This window comes from Haliotis cracherodii, unplaced genomic scaffold (genome assembly GCF_022045235.1).
Source record: "Haliotis cracherodii isolate W230 unplaced genomic scaffold, xgHalCrac1.p SCAF_3, whole genome shotgun sequence".
NCBI lineage: Eukaryota > Metazoa > Mollusca > Gastropoda > Lepetellida > Haliotidae > Haliotis > Haliotis cracherodii.
Genome location: NW_027266286.1, coordinates 1,018,161 through 1,038,276, shown reverse-complemented (window position 1 = coordinate 1,038,276; position 20,116 = coordinate 1,018,161). Strand labels below are relative to the sequence as shown.

Here is a 20,116-nt window from a genome sequence, read left to right as displayed (position 1 = left end):
AACCATTCCTCGACTCACCAACCAACCATCCTTCCACTCACCAACCAACCATCCCCATTCACCAACCATCCCTCGACTCACCAACCAACCATCCCTCGACTCACCAACCAACCATCCCCATTCACCAACCATCCCTCGACTCACCAACCAACCATCCGTCCACTCACCAACCAACCATCCCTCCACTCACCAACCAACCATCCATCCACTCACCAACCAACCATCCCTCCACTCACCAACCAACCATCCCTCCACTCACCAACCAACCATCCCCATTCACCAACCAACCATCCCTCCACTCACCAACCAACCATCCCTCCACTCACCATCCACTCACCAACCAACCATCCCTCCACTCACCAACCAACCATCCCTTCACTCACCAACCAACCATCCCTCCACTCACCAACCAACCATTCCTCCACTCACCAACCAACCATTCCTCCACTCACCAACCAACCATCCTTCCACTCACCAACCAACCATTCCTCCACTCACCAACCAACCATTCCTCCACTCACCAACCAACCATTCCTCCACTCACCAACCAACCATCCGTCCACTCACCAACCAACCATTCCTCCTATCAAACCAGTACGCCAACAAGAGATGACCCCACATTCACCCTTGTGTCCAACAACTGTCCATACAATACAATATGTTGCCAGGCGACTGGATCAATCAGCATGAGCCTAGGATTACAGTAAGTACGTCCACCTACTGAAGACTTAGGTCAATGACCTGTGTAAGTTCTGAATGAGTATCCCAGGTACAGAAGCTCACCTGCATGCATGTACTCATCACTTCCGGGAAATTGTCTTACCCTTGCTCAAACCAGGGTGCCAAACTTTCATCTATTATTTGGAACATGGCCAAGCAAAATATGTTAAGAGAGGATGACAAAGTATATTGTATTTCAATTCTTTAATTTCCTGTATTATGGTATGACTAAGAAATATAGTTTGCTCTACCCCCGTGTGTAGTGTAATAAAGTATAGTTCTTCCCTATTAAATATTAATACACTATTAGATACCACTAAACAAAGTCTATTGCTACAGTTAATTAGTCATGCCATGTCATGGCACGTCATGGCACACATTTCTAGCATGCTGAATTCAACACTGACATTATGTGATATGGGAAAATAAAAAGAAATTCTTCAATAAATGTAAATTGAAATTCTCAAACAGAGCTCACTGACGGGCTGTTCCACTGTCTGAACTCATGGTTGGAGGCAGCACAAACACAAAACAACAGCCCTCCTAGTTCACGGTTAAACAAGCATGAAATACTCATATCCCCCACCAATATGACATGGCTGTGCAAGTCATTTGCCCTCTGGAAACCAGTACTACCGCCATTTTCAGTCCAAGTCAAAGTCGTTGCCATGGAAACTTGAAAAAAATATTTTTTACAAATTCCAAACTATCAAAAGGCACCAGTTCACCACTAGACCTATCTATGTGCCAAGTTTGGTTAAGATACCACTTCGTCATAGTGTGTTATAGAATCGCTTGGAATATTCTTTGATGTGAGGGCACTGTGTAGAAATTTCATGTAGCTAGGCAGGTTGTACATAAGGAGACAAGAGCATGCCTCTTGCATCTCTCTCACATCAAAACCAGCTTTCGTGTGTGGATCACTCATCACCTCTGAATCACTGCCTTGGCCAGTCTCTGAAGCTTGACCACTGTCGTGGCTGGGTGAACATATATTATTATCACCAACTTTTGCTATCATCACTGTATTTTTGCATCTGATACTGACCACTGCCATCATATTATGCATTGCCATTGAATATTGTAATTCCTCTCTGTTTTGTACTGCCATTGTAATTGCTGTGCAGTAATTTGTGTTGATTTGTAAACTTAGTTAATTTTGTAATACATTTGTTGATTGTATACCACTTGTTGGTTGTTTGTTGGTTTCACTCTAAGTTCTTTTACATACAGATTTCTGGGTTAACATATTGTTTCAATTTAGGAATCGACACATAACAACAGATGGTTATGAAACTCTTCAAGGAGTCTCATTCCTGTGTCCAGGGTACCAACACCAACCTCCACACCTTTGTGGCAGCCGTGGCATGGACACAGTGGTTTGTACATGTTGGGGAAAACCACGCGCCATGGGAGATTCTGGTTGACATCTTCTTGCCATATTTCTTCCCTGGGAATGATATTTAATTATCCGACAAGTTTCTCAGTTAAAGAAACTATTTCATTGATTGAAGTGGAAACTGAAGTGGACGGCCATCATGGCTGCCAGGGCTGTGATGTTTGATCACAGGGGAAGTGAACAGCGTCAAACCCATCATGACATAACTCAAAAATGTACTTTATCTAGGATAGAGCTGCACCTTGATCTTTTAGCTGAGCGTCTTAGAATTGTTATTAGTAGACTGGACATGTTATTACTATTACTTCAGACATAAGTGATGAGTGGGAGTTGTTTTATTGTACGATAAACAACGACCACAAGCCGTTTTTTCTTATATGAAATATCAAAATTATGTACAGTTTCTTTAAGGAAGTTGATAAAATGTACATGCTTTGAAAATATTTACCCAAATTTAAATAATGATGACTCACTGAAAAGAATCTGACCTCAGAAATGTCGTCCCAGTCCATCTTACGAAAGATGGCTTAAGTTCAGTATTTCCTGCATATTCTCACAATCCTCACGTTGATTCTCTGTACCCCTTTGGGATACGTATGTTCGACCACTACCTTTATCTGCATAGCCAAGCCATATCCATTGGGAACAACTTACTGGACGCTTCCTTCTCAAAAATAATGTCATCCAAAATATGACATCATCATGTTGCAAGTGCATATTAAAATTTCCAGAAATGAAGTCATGATAGAAAAATCTTCGTCCTTCATTGTTCTTTGCCATTTATGCTGCAGCTATGTTATATATATATTCATAAACTCAGACCAAATTAAAGGCAGTAACTCAAAAGCACCCACCTCCATTTCGGCCATGTGCAGCCACTGCTTGGGGTTATCCTCGGCGGCAAGGAAAGCGATGAGGTCCAGGGCAGTGAGCCGCGTCTGTCTCCGGGACGACACAAACACCAATACTGGCTTCTCTGGGGAATGGGTCTTCACAGCTGGAAGGAAATCAGAATGGATATGAAAAAAATCCATCCTCATGCACTGTCCTTCATTCCCTTCCAAATCGATTATTTCATTGCACTAACTACTATCATCATCACGATCCATGTCAATATTATCCCCAATGTAATTTTGTTCATCATCATCACCATCTTGGACATCATCCATCACACCACTATTTCCTAAATCATCATCATCATCATCATCTTCATCATCATCATCATCATCCTCATCATGCAGCAGTATGGATCACCCCAATCATGCTCTGTACAAGCCAAGTTGCCCTCACCCTGGAATGTGGGTTTGTTCATGGTTGCCATGCGGGGACAGTAGTGTTGCCCTGGGAAACCATTGATGTGAACCTCCAGCGGGACGGGGCGGACAGATGGACGGAAGTTGAACAGACCCATCTGAAACATATCATTTGTCATTTTCAGTACTCAAGGCCAGAGGTTTCTTAAGTAAAGGAATAAAGAATTGAATCTAATACATTTTCTGAACACTCCAGGAAAACATAATTTCCCAAGAGTGTGTGTCTTTGTTGTTTAATACCACACTCAGCACTATTCCAGCTGTATGAGGCGGCCAGTAAATAATCTGGACCAGAAAATCAAGTGATTCATATTGTGAGCAACAGTCCCCACTGTCGGGGTACGATCCATGAACCAAGTCACCACCAGCTCCATGAAGTTGCCTGTTATGACCAGAATAGGTTGCAAGGGACCAATGCCAGCTGGAATCCCTAATTTCCCAAGAGAAACTTAATACACCTGTACATATATACAGTATATAGAATTAGTTTTTTTCCCTTCATCTCCCTGCATATTTATATTTTGGCAAAGAAAATCTGAAGCTGACCCAATAGTTGAAAACGTCATGTCTGCTGATGTCCTACCTGTCTAATGGCTAACCAGTCAGCGAGGTCACGAGCATTGGCCAGAGCCGTGGAGAGCCCAACGACCCTGACCTTGGTCATGGTGGTGCTGGAGATAAAGTTTGTTCGGGAAACAATGACCTCCAGAACAGGACCTCGATCATCACCTGCAGTCAAATGTTTGCAAGACTTACAAATCTGGAGATAGTGACAGTATATTCTCATTCATTTGTTCGTTCGTTCCTTCCTTCGTTCGTTCATGAGTAAGTGAGCCAATAGATCATTATAAACATGTTAAAAAATATTGCATCTATATAGTACAAGAGTCTCATAATCATGATTGAGAATGTTTTGATGACAGCAATAGGGAACGGCTTCACACATTGTGACTCTGTGGGAAATTAAACCCAGCAGTTCCAACACTTCCCCTAAGTTCGGAGAGTGGTGAAGTATTCATCAACTTGCAACGACTGTTTATGTGAATTGTGATGCTGCTGTCAGCTAACCATGGACTTTGAAACTCAGGCAGACAGAGAACACGGACTCACCCAGCAGGTGGATTTCGTCTATGACCAGCAGGGCTACAGACTTGACGTAGCTACGAGTCTGCCACGACCGACTGACACCATCCCACTTCTCAGGAGTTGTCACTATCAGGTCAGCGTTGGCAACAGCTCGCATGTCTGGAGTGACGTCCCCTGTCAGTTCCACCACTCTAGAAGATCCAAATACAGACATGTAGACTGTGCAGTGTCTAAAGTGTTAGAATCATCAGTTACTGAGATTGTTGTGTACATGGTTCAATAGTTGGGACAAATCCTCCATAACACACATTGATGCAGAAGAGACAAAACTGTTGTCCAAACACAGACACACAGACAAACAGAGACACAGATTGACACAGAGATACACACAGACACACAGACAGACAGACAGACAGACAGAAACAGCAAGTGTGTGTCTCTGACTTACTTCTTCCCCAGCTTCTGTTCTATCCGGACCTTCCAGTCCTCCATCCTCTCTCGGACCAACGCCTTCAGCGGCGCGATGTACACTGCCTGACAATATATATATATATATATCTTCCAGTCAGTTATAAAACAATAAACACACAGCTCTGTTGAGTCACAGAGGAGTGACACATGTAAGACCACCTCAACCAGACTAAGGCCACAATGGTGCATTCTTCAACTGTAGCAAATATTGGCTGAAAACTTGATTTCCTCTACCATAAAGTCGGCTTTATGTCAGCCAGATGCAAGTGATGAGCGGTTCTGCTGCGTGGTCTGTGTAGAACTTATTGTAGAGAATATACCCCACAAGTAGACAAACCGTGTCTTACCAAGAACAAATGTCAGTCATCTGTCTGCTGGACCCCGCTGATCCAGATGTAGACAAGCCGGTAACGTTTACCATAATCTTTGATCATGAAAGTATCATTAGCTTGGAACTAAATAACTCTGTTTAGGGAGATTGTTAAAAATGTCCATGGCACAGATACCCACCTTGTGTTTGGGGTACTGGTTGAATATCCTAAATATTGCCATCTCGGCGGCGACCGTCTTGCCGGACCCGGTGGGCGCACCAAGCAGCACATTGCAATCACTGTGGTACAGGGTGTGGAAGATCTGGGTCTGAATGGGGTTGAAGTGGGTGAAGCGATACAGCGCCTCGTACTGAGGGTTCTTCAGGGCAGATATTGGCAATGGCTGCAGGTCAAGAAGCTCTGGAAAAAAACACAGACCAGGTACATAACTGAAAAGGTACATAAAATATATTTGCACTACTAGCTACACAAGCTGGTAAAAGAGTCAGTGAGTACAATCAGAGATGTCTATTGGTGTGTGGGGAGTACTACCAGTGACGTCTGCTACCTGTGTGTGTGGGGAGTACTACCAGTGACGTCTGCTACCTGTGTGTGTGGGAAGTACTATCAGTGACGTCTGCTACCTGTGTGTGTGGGGAGTACTATCAGTGACGTCTGCTACCTGTGTGTGTGGGGAGTACTATCAGTGACGTCTGCTACCTGTGTGTGTGGGGAGTACTATCAGTGACGTCTGCTACCTGTGTGTGTGGGGAGTACTATCAGTGACGTCTGCTACCTGTGTGTGTGGGGAGTACTGTCAGTGATGTCTGCTACCTGTATGTGTGGGGAGTACTGTCAGTGACGTCTGCTACCTGTATGTGTGGGGAGTACTGTCAGTGACGTCTGCTACCTGTGTGTGTGGGGAGTACTATCAGTGACGTCTGCTACCTGTATGTGTGGGGAGTACTATCAGTGATGTCTGCTACCTGTGTGTGGGGGAGTACTGTCGGTGATGTCTGCTACCTGTGTGTGTGGGGTGTACTGTCAGTGATGTCTGCTACCTGTGTGTGTGGGGAGTACCATCAGTGACGTCTGCTACCTGTGTGTGTTGTGAGTACATGTACTATCAGTGACGTCTGCTACCTGTATGTGTGGGGAGTACTATCAGTGATGTCTGCTACCTGTATGTGTGGGGGAGTACTGTCAGTGATGTCTGCTATCTGTGTATGTGGGGAGTACTATCAGTGACGTCTGCTATCTGTGTGTGGGGAGTACTCTCAGTGACGTCTGCTACCTGTGTGTGGGGAGTACCATCAGTGACATCTACTACCTGTGTGTGGGGAGTACTATCAGTGACGTCTGCTACCTGTTTGAGGGGAGTACTATCAGTGATGTCTGCTACCTGTGTGAGGGGGATGTCTCTCCGGCAGGATGAGATGTTGGAAGGAGATTGGAAAGACGGCCTCCGACCCCAGCCACCGGTCCGACACGGCCTTCACATAGTACTGGGTGGGCAGCGGCTCGAAGATGGGGATGGTGAACACCAAGCTCTGGGGCTCGTCCTTCACCACCTGGAGGTACATATACATCGGGTGACATGTTAGTCACCTGTTCACTTTGTGAAACTATTACAAAGACACTAGATAACTTCACTTTTACTTGATTTGACTTTGTAAAAAACAATGATTGTCATACATTGACTGCAGACCCCAGCCCTCATCTAAATAAATCTTTATTCATATTTCATATTTTACTTGATTTGACTTGGTAAAAAACAATGATTGTCACACATTGACTGCAGCCCCCATCCTGCTTCTAATGTCATCTTTACTCATATTTCCTCTATAACACAGCTTTATACCCATTAAACAAGGAGAGCTGTGAGAGACTAATGAACCCACAATGCAACACACCACCTACATGTTTCTTGTGGAGCAGGAAATAGTCTGAGTGGTAGATGTGGTTGTTGTCTGGGTCCTCCACCCACACCCAGAACGGCTCTGTCGCACTGCCATGAACCTGTTGTCATAGCAACACAGCATCATGACGATGTCAATAGTCATGGCAATAACAGTCACACATGCAAGGTTCAATTAAGATTTGGATGAAATAACTGTGGACAGCTGTGTACTTCCTGCCTTGTTTGGTTGTCGTTTATTGCTGCACTTGGCAATATTCCGGCTAAATGATGGCAGCCTTTAAATAATCAAGTCTGGACTAGACAATCCAGTGATTGATATTATGAGCAATAATCCATGCTGTCGAGGTACACTGACACGCCTTCAACCATTCACTGAAATGGTAAACTTCAAGGACGAAGATGTGTGTGCAGATTTGTCGGGACAGTTTGGCCAAACGCAGATTTCTGAAAGTGCCAGGGCCACGATACAGCTGTATTCTCAGTTGGTTTGTCTCTCACCTTATCATCCCAGCTGAAGTCGGCAGTGATGGTGAGCCTCACTCGGAGAACAGTGCGTGTGATGGGCTGGATGCTGGCGTCCAGGATGAGTGCAGGGATCTGGTTGACGCACCTCTTGATGATGGCGCCCATCCTGATGTGGTGGACGATGTGACCTACATAACGAAAACACCTCTGACCCTCACAAAGACATTTATAGAGTGATACAGCTCATCATCTGCTTCAGCAAAGTTCAACAGTCGATTATCCTCAAATAGCTTAGTGACAGACCATAGGCGGTTCCAGAGGGGGTCCAAGGGGTTCAACCCCATCCCCCTTTTGAAAACCAAATGGATGGTTTAGGTAGTAAAATTGACTGAGTGGGGACTTTGATATTTTGGACCCCTCAAAATGCTAGATCCGCCCTTACAGACCTACCGATCTCCTTGGCGTCCATGTCTTTCAGTCGGTCTATGTAGAGGTTCCTGGCCTCGATCTTGTTGAGGATCTCCTGCGAGAGGATGGGGAACTGCCGCAGTGGGTGTTCGTGAGCCCACAACCTCTTGTCCACCACCTTGCTCAGCGACAACAGCCGACTTGCCATTATTGGCCAACCCTTCTTTAGCGCCATCTCAAACAGGGCGCGCATGATCCTGGAGGCGTTCTGTGGAGAATCACAGTCTTCACTAGTTCAGACTTAGGCTGATACAATATATATTTAGACAGCATTTACGGAGGACTTGAATGTTCAGCACATTTAGAAGATTTTTTAGCAATATTTGGAAGCTCTTGTAAGGTACTAATATCGGTACTCCGACATGAATTTAATAATAACTTCACTTAATTTCATGAACTTAATAAGATTTGGTTTACTAAAGTAAAACATTTCTACATAATTCATTCTTAGCTCTTTCATATATTTACATGAGAATAATACATGAAATTCATTACCAAAACAATAAGATCTAGGAATTATTTCAAAGTAACCTATCGCTATTACTGGAAGTGTATACTGTATGATAACCTACCTGATGCCTGATGACCTACCTGGTGCCCGATAACCCACCTGATGCCTGATAACCCACCTGATGCCTGATAACCCACCTGATGCCTGATGACCCACCTGGTGCCTGATAGCCCTACTGACAACCCACCTGATGCCTGATAGCCCACCTGACAACCCACCTGATGCCTGATAACCCACCCGACGACCCACCTGATGCATGAAAACCCACCTGATGCCTGATGACCTACCTGGTGCCTGATAACCCACCTGATGCCTGATAACCCATCTGATGCCTGATAACCCACCTGATGCCTGATAACCCACCTGATGCCTGATGACCCACCTGATGCCTGATGACCCACCTGATGCCTGATAACCCACCTGATGCCTGATAACCCATCTGACGTCCCATCGGATGCCTGATGACCCACCTGATGCCTGATAACCTACCTGATGCCTGATAGCCCACCTGACAACCCACCTGATGCCTGATAGCCCACCTGATGCCTGATAGCCAAACCTGACAACCCACCTGATGCCTGATAACCTACCTGATGCCTGATAGCCCACCTGACAACCCACCTGATGCCTGATGACCCACCTGATGCCCGATAACCCACCTGATGCCTGATAATCCACCAGATGCCTGATAACCCACCAGATGCCTGACGACCCACCAGATGCCTGATAACCCACCTGACGACCCACCAGATGCCTGATAACCTACCTGAGCTACGTAGGACATGTCAGAGATGAGGGAGAAGGACTCGAGTCCGTGCCGCGAGACGTACGCCTGCAGCAAGATGTTCACTTTCCCGTTTGGGTTTTCCTTTCCCCCTGCCACGGGCATCTCGCACGCATCGAACATCAGGTTGTCTAGCTCGTCCATCTCGTCCTCACGGACCTGCCACACAAACATCCCATCAATAACACAAACAGTCCATCAATGACACAAACAGTCCATCAATGACACAAACAGTCCATCAATGACACAAACAGTCCATCAATGACATAAACAGTCCATCAATGACACAAACAGTCCATCAATGACACAAACATCCCATCAATGACACAAACATTCCATCAATGACACAAACATTCCATCAATGACACAAACATTCCATCAATGACACAAACAGTCCATCTCATCATCACGGACCTGCCACTCTAAGGTCAATTTAAAATAAATTAAAGGAGTTAAATTACATGCCAAATGTTACTTCCCTTACTGTACAGATCATGTGACCTAGGTTCTGTCAAGGACAAGTTAGACCAGAAGGAATTTTGGTTTTGTCAATAAGTAAACCAAATAGATAATAACAAAACTTTCTAAATGTGAAATATTTAAGTGATTAACACTTTTTGTTATTTGAAAAAGGAAATACCAAGTTGTGTGTTGAAGAATGGACATGACAATAAACTTCACTGTTAAATGTTAGAGTACATTTGAAACTTGCACCAGAAAAGACCTTATTGAGTACTGACCTTGATTTGTTCGAACTCCTGCGACTTGGCCAAGACATTAAACACGTCCGGTTCCGCCATATGGGGCTTGAAGAACTCGTTGATTGTCTGAAAACAGAATACGATGTGACAGTGAGGAGAAACAGCTCCATGAGACAATGACGAATGTTTTCCTTGTGTCGCAGTCTACAATATCAGGCTCCATGATGGTGATCTGACAACACAGTCTGGGCCAGGCAAACCATTAGTCTTGGTTCTCAGGCACCGCCCGCATCATAATAAAGTTGGCCTCACATTTTGTTTCTATTTCCATTTAATTTTTTTTTTTAAATCCTTAAATATTCCAGGTCCAACGGTAGTCAAATACTGTATTCCAGTATTTTAGTCATCAAGGAGTACATTTGTGTAGGTAGGCCCTTTCCCATGTTGATCGTACACAATTGTTTACTAAGTTACACAACTGTTTATTTGGTAACACACTAGTTGGAAGAACCCCCCCAAAATGACACCGCCCGCTCTCACTATAGTTTCACACACTGTCCGGGTATATCTCACCTCCATGGTGTCGTACTTAATGTAGAAGTGGCTGGCAATGCGGCCGAGGTCCGTGGAGGAGAAGTAGGAGGTCCTCTCGTCGAATCTGACCATCATGGCTTTGTCCAACTTGCGGCCAGCTTCCGTGATGAGGTCACACCGGTGGACCTCCAAGCTCGGATCGTCCTGGAGAAGACAAACACATTAATGACATAGTAATCCTGTATTGCAAACATCACGTGTGGACCACCTGGAGGACAGGAACCTCATGGGTCCAAGGATACCATTGTGCTATGACGTCATTTAGATGTTTGACGTCAACTTACTTCAGTGAAGATCGATATGCGTGATGTCATGTATCTCTGTAAAAATATGAATTGAAGCTTGTGAATTGTATTTTTGTCATTTATGAAACGCTGTAGTTTGAAAACATAATGACAAGTCAAAGGTCCCATACCTCATGGTTGGTCACATATATTAATAGGAATACAATTTTCATTATGTGAGCCTCATGATATTAAAATACACCAGTGTAATGATCCTGTAACATCTTCTTACAATAATCACAGTTTGAGATATTTTTTCACTCCCTGAAGTAACCTTTTAAAAGCTTGTAAAGGTCAAAGTCACATTCATTTTTCTTCACTATAGAGAACTGTCCCACTTATTTCATCGTGCCAAATGTTTTACAGAAATGTTTGTATTGGGAAACTCCTACAGGAAACCCTTAAATTTTGTCAGTCACTGAATTAGAACTCAAGACTATCTCTACTGAACTGTTGAGGTTGTATCGTCATTGTTGTCCCCAGGGTGCATGGAGTGTACGGCTTGTGCCACAGTTGGATACATCACTCTTCAGAAGTCTATTGGGGCATCCTACTGAACTTAATCATGCAGTGAAGCTGAGCATTGCAGAGTTGTCCCCCTTTACAAGTGACCATGCTTTAGTCAACAGGTGGCATTATCAGACTGCCTCCTGCGAATGCAGCACAACATCGACATGAAGAATATAGTGTAACAAAACCAAACACATCTAGACATAAAAACAAAGAGGCACTGTAGCTCTCCTGGTCTTTTTTGATGTTTGTAACCATGGTAACATTAGATGGCAAAACGAAGAATGAAACATTTTGTTTTTGAACAATTAATGTTTAAAATGTAGATAATAGGCCTGGGACTGGTAACTCGGGTACTCGGGTTGGGTGGGTCCTGAGTAGGACCCTCGTACCCACAGGACTCCCCGGAACTGTGGTTAGTCACGTGATATATTGTTTCATGACAAAAACTCACTACAGCTCAGTGGTTACACTACAAGTCGCTAATGTTTGCATTTCTTTCTGACGATGCACACATTCCTTTTGACTTGTATATGTGTGAGTAAAGATAAAGCTTCAGTCAACTTCAGTGTATGTATGATCCGATCGTTTGATACATGTATCTAAACAGTTTTGGCCAGGGCTGCGGTAAAACATTTCCCAATCAGACATTTTGTTCCCGGCTCTTGAGACCTGCAGTGGGTACCCCGGTAGGGTCGGGTAATAGGGGGTCAGGGACCTGGGGACCTGGGGAGTAAATCTGGACTTGTCCCAACCCCAGAAGATAAGTATTTACACAACCCACCAACTCACAGTGAATCAAACCAGACACTGATACATCAGTGAAAGGTGGCTCACTGGGTAGCCTTTTTTGAATGCCTGCCATGCCTGCCTGACTTTAATTGGAAAAGACTTCTGTGAGCAGATGTCATGACATTATTTCTGGTTCCCCACACAGACTCCCAGCCTTGTCTAACCTGGAATGGTGGAATCCCAATGAAGTGGCAGATGTCATGTTGAAAGCGTAGTCCAAATAACATTACCAACACATCTTCAAAATGGCCACCATGGCATCCATGTTGAATAAATGAGCACTGTAAGAGTCAGTGACACAGCCTTTATGGTCCAAGATGTTTTGTTCAGGTGAGCTAACAAATCAACTCAGGAAAATAATAGAAACATGCTTACAGTAAACCTGCAACCATGGTTGCATATGTCTGTAAACGAGTGAGCTGTAGTGTTGGCAGTCTAAACTCAGCACTAAGTCAGCAAGTACCTGGACGACGCCGTACGGGATGCCGTAAGCCAGGGGGTTGATCCTCATCCGGACGTACAGGTACGTGTAGCTCAGCCACTTGACTGCCTCCTCCATGTTGGTCACCGTGCCCAGCGCAACCTGAAATAAAGTCAGAGAAATGTCAGCAAGGGACATTCCCATTTTTAGCATTAATTTCATGATTTATAGTATGAACAGAATTGAAAGGGTGAATGTTGTTTTTTGACAGTAAGAAATTAACCAACTGTCTCTCAGTAGCTTGTAGATATTTCAGGGGAAGGCAAACCAGTGATTGAGGGTATGAATCTCCAGAATCTACATGAGTCCATGGATCGGAGGTAAATGAACTCTAAAGTACTCACGGAAATGAAAAAAAATTGTTTTTTCGATCTCAGATTTTAAATAAATGCAGTTAATATACAAAATATATAAATACTCAAACAACTCAATTAGTACTAATTGGGCCTTGGCACAAATACAGCGTATCAAAGGTTTTTATGTCTTTTTACAGGTAAAAGTGTGTAAAAATATAAACAAAACAGTCTATTGTGAAACTGAGCATAACCAGGTGTTAGTAGATCAAGGTGAATGTCCATGACCTATGACACCTTTACGACAGGTGAAAACAGGTGCTTGAAACCCACGTGCATGTAATTTGTCAGTGGTTAGTGATTTGTGATTGGCATTGTGGGATAGTGAATCATCGTCAAAATATCAGAACGTAAAACTAACATATTCCCTTCTCAAACAACAACTTACATGTCATTATTATTATGTACATAAACATAGCTGTTATTTTTATTGTTGTTTCGATAACTTTTTTTCCAGGCTTATTTGCATAATGCCTTTAGCCTGTTTCTGCCATGTCAATTTGGACTCATTTTTATTTTTGAATGTTGAAAGTGCCTACAAATTACCTCCTGTAAAGTACATTTTGTACTGAGCACTGAGGTAAAACTAGCAAATCCAGACTAGTACTTTTCCAGTTGTTTTCTTATTTCACATTTACATCTACGTAATGCTTTGTGTCGATTATTAAAGCCAGCAAAACAGGTTTTTTTTCATTTGCATGAGTACTTTAGTAAAAACCCTACCTCAGCATTGAGATTGTCTGTAAGACTGTTGATGAACTGGCTCTCGATGGGGTTCTGTCTGGTCATCAGGGACAGATAGTGGCTCAGCTTGTCATGGGTTGTGATGATTGTGCCATGACCGAACTTGTCAAACTGGGGTCGACCAGCGCGACCGAAGATCTGCATCACGTCCAGGATTCCCAAGTCTACAAAGGAGCCTCGCTTCGCATCGTACAGTTGTGTGCCCTGAATATCAAACATTCAACAGATACAGAAGAGAAATATCAGACACACAAAATTTCAAGATTAAGACAAAAAGTCAAAATTTACATCAACATTCTCCTAGATTACCATGTTTGTTTCTTGATTTGCAATCTAATGGGAGGAAAAAAGAAAGGAGCTGCCTATCCTCTACCACACAACAGACAGCCACAGTATGATAACTAAAGGATATTTCATGTGTCAAGTGAAATATCACGTTTCTCTTATCAAGTGACTGGGGGGAAAGGAGATATTTTCCTGAGTGGCGTAGCCACTGGTTAATGTAACTCCTTTTCCTCCGTCACGAGATGAGAGAAACATGCTATTTCACGAGACACATGGAATATCCTATTTATTATATACATTTTGTGTAGTTCTCTACAGGAAAACTAAATTATTTCATCACAAATGTAAAACCTTGAAACGTAAATTCTCCCTACCTGACACACAGGGACGGGTCACTGACTAAAAAAGTAGTCTCAGGTTTGAAAAATCATAAAAAATATACCGGGGTAAACAAATCTGCGGTGTTATCATCATCTGCTGTATCATGGCCGAACAGTCACCCACCTTGATGATGACAGCGTGAGCGGGCAGATTGACCCCCCACGCCAGGGTGGCCGTACACACCAACACCTTGATGTGGCCATCACTGAAGTACCGCTCGACCAGGTTCCGGTCCTGGCGCAGCATCCCGGCATGATGCATGCTGAAGCCGTCCGGGAACAAGTCCTTCAGCTGCTTGTTCCTGGACCTCAGCAACTGTGGCAGAACATCAGGGAGGGGTTAGTGTGGTAGAACATCAGGGAGGGGTTAGTGTGTCAGAACACCAGGGAGGGGTAAGTGTGGTAGAACACCAGGGAGGGGTTAGTGTGGCAGAACATCAGGGAGGGGTTAGTGTGGTAGAACATCAGGGAGGGGTTAGTGTGTCAGAACACCAGGGAGGGGTAAGTGTGGTAGAACACCAGGGAGGGGTTAGTGTGGCAGAACATCAGGGAGGGGTTAGTGTGTCAGAACACCAGGGAGGGGTAAGTGTGATATAACACCAGGGAGGGGTTAGTGTGGCAGAACATCAGGGAGGGGTTAGTGTGGTAGAACACCAGGGAGGGGTTAGTGTGTCAGAACACCAGGGAGGGGTAAGTGTGGCAGAACATCAGGGAGGGGTTAGTGTGGCAGAACACCAGGGAGGGGTCAGTGTGTCAGAACACGAGGGAGGGGTTAGTGTGGCAGAACACCAGGGAGGGGTTAGTGTTCCAGAAGGGGAGGGGTACAAAATCAGGAGGGGGATAGTGTGGTATAACACCAGGGAGGGGTTAGTGTGGCAGAACACCAGGGAAGGGGTAGTGTGGCAGAGAACATGAGGGAGAGGTTAGTGTGGTAGAACACCAGGGAGGGGTTAGTGTGGCAGAACACCAGGGAGGGGTTAGTGTGGCAGAGAACACCAGGGGGGGTTAGTGTGGTATAATACCAGGGAGGTGTTAGTGTGGCAGAACACCAGGGAGCGGTTAGTATAGTAGAACATCAGGGAGAGGTTAGTGTGGCAGAACATCAGGATGGGGTTAGTGTTCCAGAAGGGGAGGGGTTAGAGTGGTAGAACATCAGGGAGGGGTTAGTGTGGTACAACATCAGGACAGGTTAATAAAAGGGTAACGCTATTTTTCTGGGCATTATCATTTGCAGAAGCTGGAGGTTTTCCATTAACTGCCCGACGAAGGAGGGCAGTTGAAAAGACCGAGGGCTTCTGCAAATGATAATGCCCTGAAAACGAGCGTTACCGTTATTATATTCGGAATATTCTATAAGTAATACGTTACCACTGTTATACCGAGGCTGTTGTCTCCCACAACTGCTGCTATAGCGAAATCTACCACAGAGATCTCAATTACCTCATGCAGCACGTGCGTAGCCACCTAGCTGCCATGTGACACCCTTCACTCTTGTCTCCTGCGAGAGCAAGTGCTCGGGGGACGGACGGGCGGGCAGCAGCCCAGTGGTAACGTATTACTTATAGAATATTCCGAATAGGAAAATTCTACAAATTACATTAAGTAATACGTTACCACTGTTATACCGAGGCTGACTACCACAGTAGGCGGTGGGTAGCACCTACAACCCGAATCCTGACTGCTAGCGTTCCTTCCGACCAGCGGAAGTAAACACCAAGGCGGAAGCACTCGATGCGCATGCACCTAGCTAGGCGTTACCCTATAGGAATACCAAAGCACTGTCAAGCGCATACCGTAAGGCTCAATCGTCATTGCCAAAACGATTGGTGACTCCAAACGGCCCCACTGGATAGGTATTTCATCGCCGCAGCGGATGAGAACACTGTATCCGCGTGAGCTTAATCTTAGATCAGGTTAAACAGTCGAAAAGAGGGAAATTAATTTCATTCAGACCGTATATCCCAGAGCAAGCCTACTTAAAGTATGCATTAGGCGCGTGACCTAATTCCAGTATTTGTAAGCATGCATCACAAGGTTGGGATACACGACAGACAATTAAATACATAATTGTCAAAATACAAATAAGGACAAAGCACACAAAAAGCCGCCCTCACCTGTGGTGTGAGTGCGCTGGTTTGCGGGACCCCAACTACTGTACCCACGGCAGTGGGAACATTGGAGTCGACCCAGATTGACCACCGTGCCAGGTCTGACGCCTGAGGAGGTCGGAATTGCGCTGGGCACACCCCTTAGGTGCCCGCTTGCGCCGCGATCCGTGGGCCAAGACGGTGCACACTCTCCACGACGGCATCAGCGACCTGTTTGAGGTAATTATTGGCAAAAACCGAGTCAGAACGCCAGTAACAACCTCGTAATATTCTGCGAACAGAGATATTCGAGTGTAGGGCAAATGTTGCCGCTAGCGCCCTGATCTCGTGCAGGTTTGACCCCGCTACCGGTAACCCCCGAGACCGGTACGCCAGATTGATGACAGAACGAAGCCACAACGCAATCGAGTTGCGAGTTATGTCAAACGTGGGGTTACACGATATGAACAGACGGCTCTTGTCTAAGTTCATTTGAAGCCTTAAGACTTAAGGGCCCTAACCGGACACAGCGCTCTGTCCTCAGTATCAGCAGGATGTAAGATTTCTTTGAGTGATCTTACAGTGAATTCTCTCTCCGTTTGCCCGATTCTCTGATTCTTGGCGACGAAGCCCATGAGCAGGCCCAGGCGGACCGCTCCTTTGTCACCCCTATCGAATCGTACCTTGGCGACATCGAGTGCATGAATTTCGGATACACGTGCCGCCGTGGCAAAGGAGAGGAGAAATGCTGTTTTCCAAGTCACATGCCGGAACGAAGCACTATGCAAGGGTTCATAGGGAGCTTCCGTAAGTGATTGCAACACTAGGGAAAGATCCCAGGCCGGTGCCCGAAGGCGGCCCTTCTTAAGATCGTGCTGTTCGAAACCCTTGATAATACCCCGTATCACCGGCTCTTTGGAGAGACTGGTACCCATAGCAACGTCCCGTACCGTAGCAACGGACGAGACATAGTTGGCAATGGAACCCCCGGAGAGTTTCCGGGTCTCTCGCAAGTGAGACATGAAACGAGCAATATCCTGCACAGATACCTTATCTGGCGAATGAATGTGATGTTTACAACACCACTTCGTGAAAATAACCCAACGTGCATTATACACCTTCTGGGTAGAATCACGATGCATACTAACGTATGCCCGAGACGCCCGGCGAGAAAAACCTTTACTCCTCAGGCGCTCGGTGACAACATCCACGCGTGCAGATTGAACTGCCCTGCGTTTGGATGAAGCGGACGGGTGTGAGGGTGGATCAAGAGATCCGGTCTCACAGGCAGTGGAAGTGGCGACTGCGTGACCTGGGTCAGCAAGTCGGGGTACCACGATCTGTTCGGCCACATGGGCGCAATCAGTAACATTCGACAGCGAACTCCTCGGAGCCGGCTTAGAATGTGTGGTATCAATGCTGTTGGCGGGTAAGCATAAGCGTCCAAGCCCGTCCAGTCTAACGCGAGAGCATTGTGATCGATGGCCCTCGGGTCCGGGACTGGTGATACAAACAACGGGAGTTGATTGTTGAACCGCGTTGCGAACAGGTCGACCATCGGACGACCCAAACGTTCGCACAGCCACTGAAACACCACTGGGTTCAGCATCCACTCTGTGGGGCTCGGATCCCGAGGCCTCGATAGAGCATCGGCCAGTACGTTCCGCACACCTGGGATGTGACGGGCGCGTATCTGGCATGAGGCACTGTCCACCAGAGCGTAAAACTCGAACGTGAGATCGAGTAGCGAGTGACTGTGGGTTCCCCCCAGTTTGTTCACATAGGACACTACCGTCGTGTTGTCGGTCGCCAGCATGAGCCGGGCGTCGACGAGACGATGCTTCCAGTGATTGACTGCGTTGATCACTGCCTTGAACTCGAGACAATTGATGTGAAGACCTAGTTCGTCTACGCACCACAGCCCCGAGCTCACCTCCCCCTCTAGACGGGCGCCCCAGCCCACTAGAGAGGCGTCTGTACACAGGTTCAACGTGGCCCGGTAGGGCCGCATAGAGACTCCTGATAAGACATTGTAAGGGACCGTCCACCACTCCAGATGCGGTCGGAGCCGATCCGGGAGGGCGACGGTCGCACTGTTCACCTCCGTTGCTAACAACTGGATTAAAAACCGTTGCAGCGGGCGGAGTTGGAGACGACCCCGTTCGGTGCAGTCCTGGGCTGATACAAGTAGCCCTAACAGCTGTTCCCAAAAGTGAACAGTCTGTTGCACCGCTAAGACTTTGGCAATCATCGCCTGAATCTTGTGCCACCGGTCTGGGGGGACAAAGAGGCGATTGGACACCGTGTTGAACCGACCTCCGATGAACTGCAAGTTCTGAGAAGGGGTTAACTCGCCCTTGGGGAGATAGACAATCCACCCCAATTGCTCCAAGAGCCGACGTGCGAAAACGAGATGGCTTGACAGGGTGTCCGTCATTCGATTTGCAACTAGCGGGTCGTCCAGGTACGCGAAGTACCGGACACCCCTCCGGTGGAGGAACCCCACTATGGGGGTGGTTAACCGGGTGAACAGCCAGGGAGCGGATGAAAGACCGAATGGGAGTACAACCCACTCGTAGTGCCTGCCTTGAAAGACAAACCTGAGATACTTGTGATGATCCGGGTGAATCGGAACATGCAGATAAGCATCCTTCAGGTCGATCGAAGTGAGCCAGTCGGCCGGCATGATCAGTGCTTTCAGGTCCGTCAAGCTCAACATTCTGAACTTGGGCGGCTGGCGCAGGTAGAACTCGTTGAACGATTTCAAGTTGTGAATCATTCTGAGTTCGGCACTGTCCTTCTTGGGAACGAGAAATATCCTGGAGTAAAACCCCGGTGTTATTTCTGGTAGAGCTAACTCCCGAACTGCCCTCTTCTCCACCAACCTGCCGATGGCATCGGCGAGGAAGGGAAGATCGGTTTCCGAATAGAAACCTGCCGACGGGGCAACGGTGAGCGGCGGATTCGCTTTGAGATCGAGCCGAAAGCCGTACCGAATCGTGTTGACCACCCACGGGTCGTCGAACACTTGTTCCCAATTCACCCAGTAAGTCTGGAGTCTGGCTCCCACTGGGGAAGGAGAGGGGGGCCTGCGGCAGGCGCAACTGTCCAGGGCCAAGTGACTCGGGTTCGCCTACGGGCCAACCGAAGTTGGTGCTGTCGGCATACGAACCCCTCCAATGAGAGTCACCTGGAGGGGCCCTTGCCGTCCTTAGACGACTTGGGCTTCCCCCAGTTCCCCTTCTTCCCGCGAAAGGGCTGCTGAGAACCCTTACCGGAGCCCTCAGAGCGGGGCTTCTTCCCGGAGGAAGAAGAACCCGACCCCTTAGGCCTGCCGGACGCAGCATCCTGGGGCGCGCTCCGCTTCGGAGCGGCACCCAGGCGCCTATGCAAGGACCCCACAAGATCCAGTGTGTGCCGAGAGGCCTCGGCAGACACAGCGGCCTGTTGTTCCTT

General features: G+C 46.5%; 1 protein-coding gene across 1 annotated transcript in view; it reads right to left on the bottom strand.

The window, feature by feature from the left end:
• The window catches only part of LOC139473796 (activating signal cointegrator 1 complex subunit 3-like), a 228,620-nt gene that overhangs the window by 193,789 nt on the left and 14,715 nt on the right, over positions 1-20,116 (bottom strand). The window contains exons 15-30 of the mRNA XM_071256556.1: positions 14,698-14,889; positions 13,888-14,112; positions 12,794-12,913; positions 10,724-10,888; positions 10,190-10,276; positions 9,432-9,608; positions 8,137-8,362; positions 7,720-7,874; positions 7,221-7,319; positions 6,703-6,871; positions 5,500-5,720; positions 4,967-5,052; positions 4,543-4,709; positions 4,016-4,161; positions 3,410-3,530; positions 2,974-3,116 (exon numbers count right to left, since the gene is read on the bottom strand). Coding sequence (XP_071112657.1) covers positions 2,974-3,116; positions 3,410-3,530; positions 4,016-4,161; positions 4,543-4,709; positions 4,967-5,052; positions 5,500-5,720; positions 6,703-6,871; positions 7,221-7,319; positions 7,720-7,874; positions 8,137-8,362; positions 9,432-9,608; positions 10,190-10,276; positions 10,724-10,888; positions 12,794-12,913; positions 13,888-14,112; positions 14,698-14,889 — 2,499 coding nt within the window. The remainder of the gene's footprint in view (positions 1-2,973; positions 3,117-3,409; positions 3,531-4,015; positions 4,162-4,542; positions 4,710-4,966; positions 5,053-5,499; positions 5,721-6,702; positions 6,872-7,220; positions 7,320-7,719; positions 7,875-8,136; positions 8,363-9,431; positions 9,609-10,189; positions 10,277-10,723; positions 10,889-12,793; positions 12,914-13,887; positions 14,113-14,697; positions 14,890-20,116) is intronic.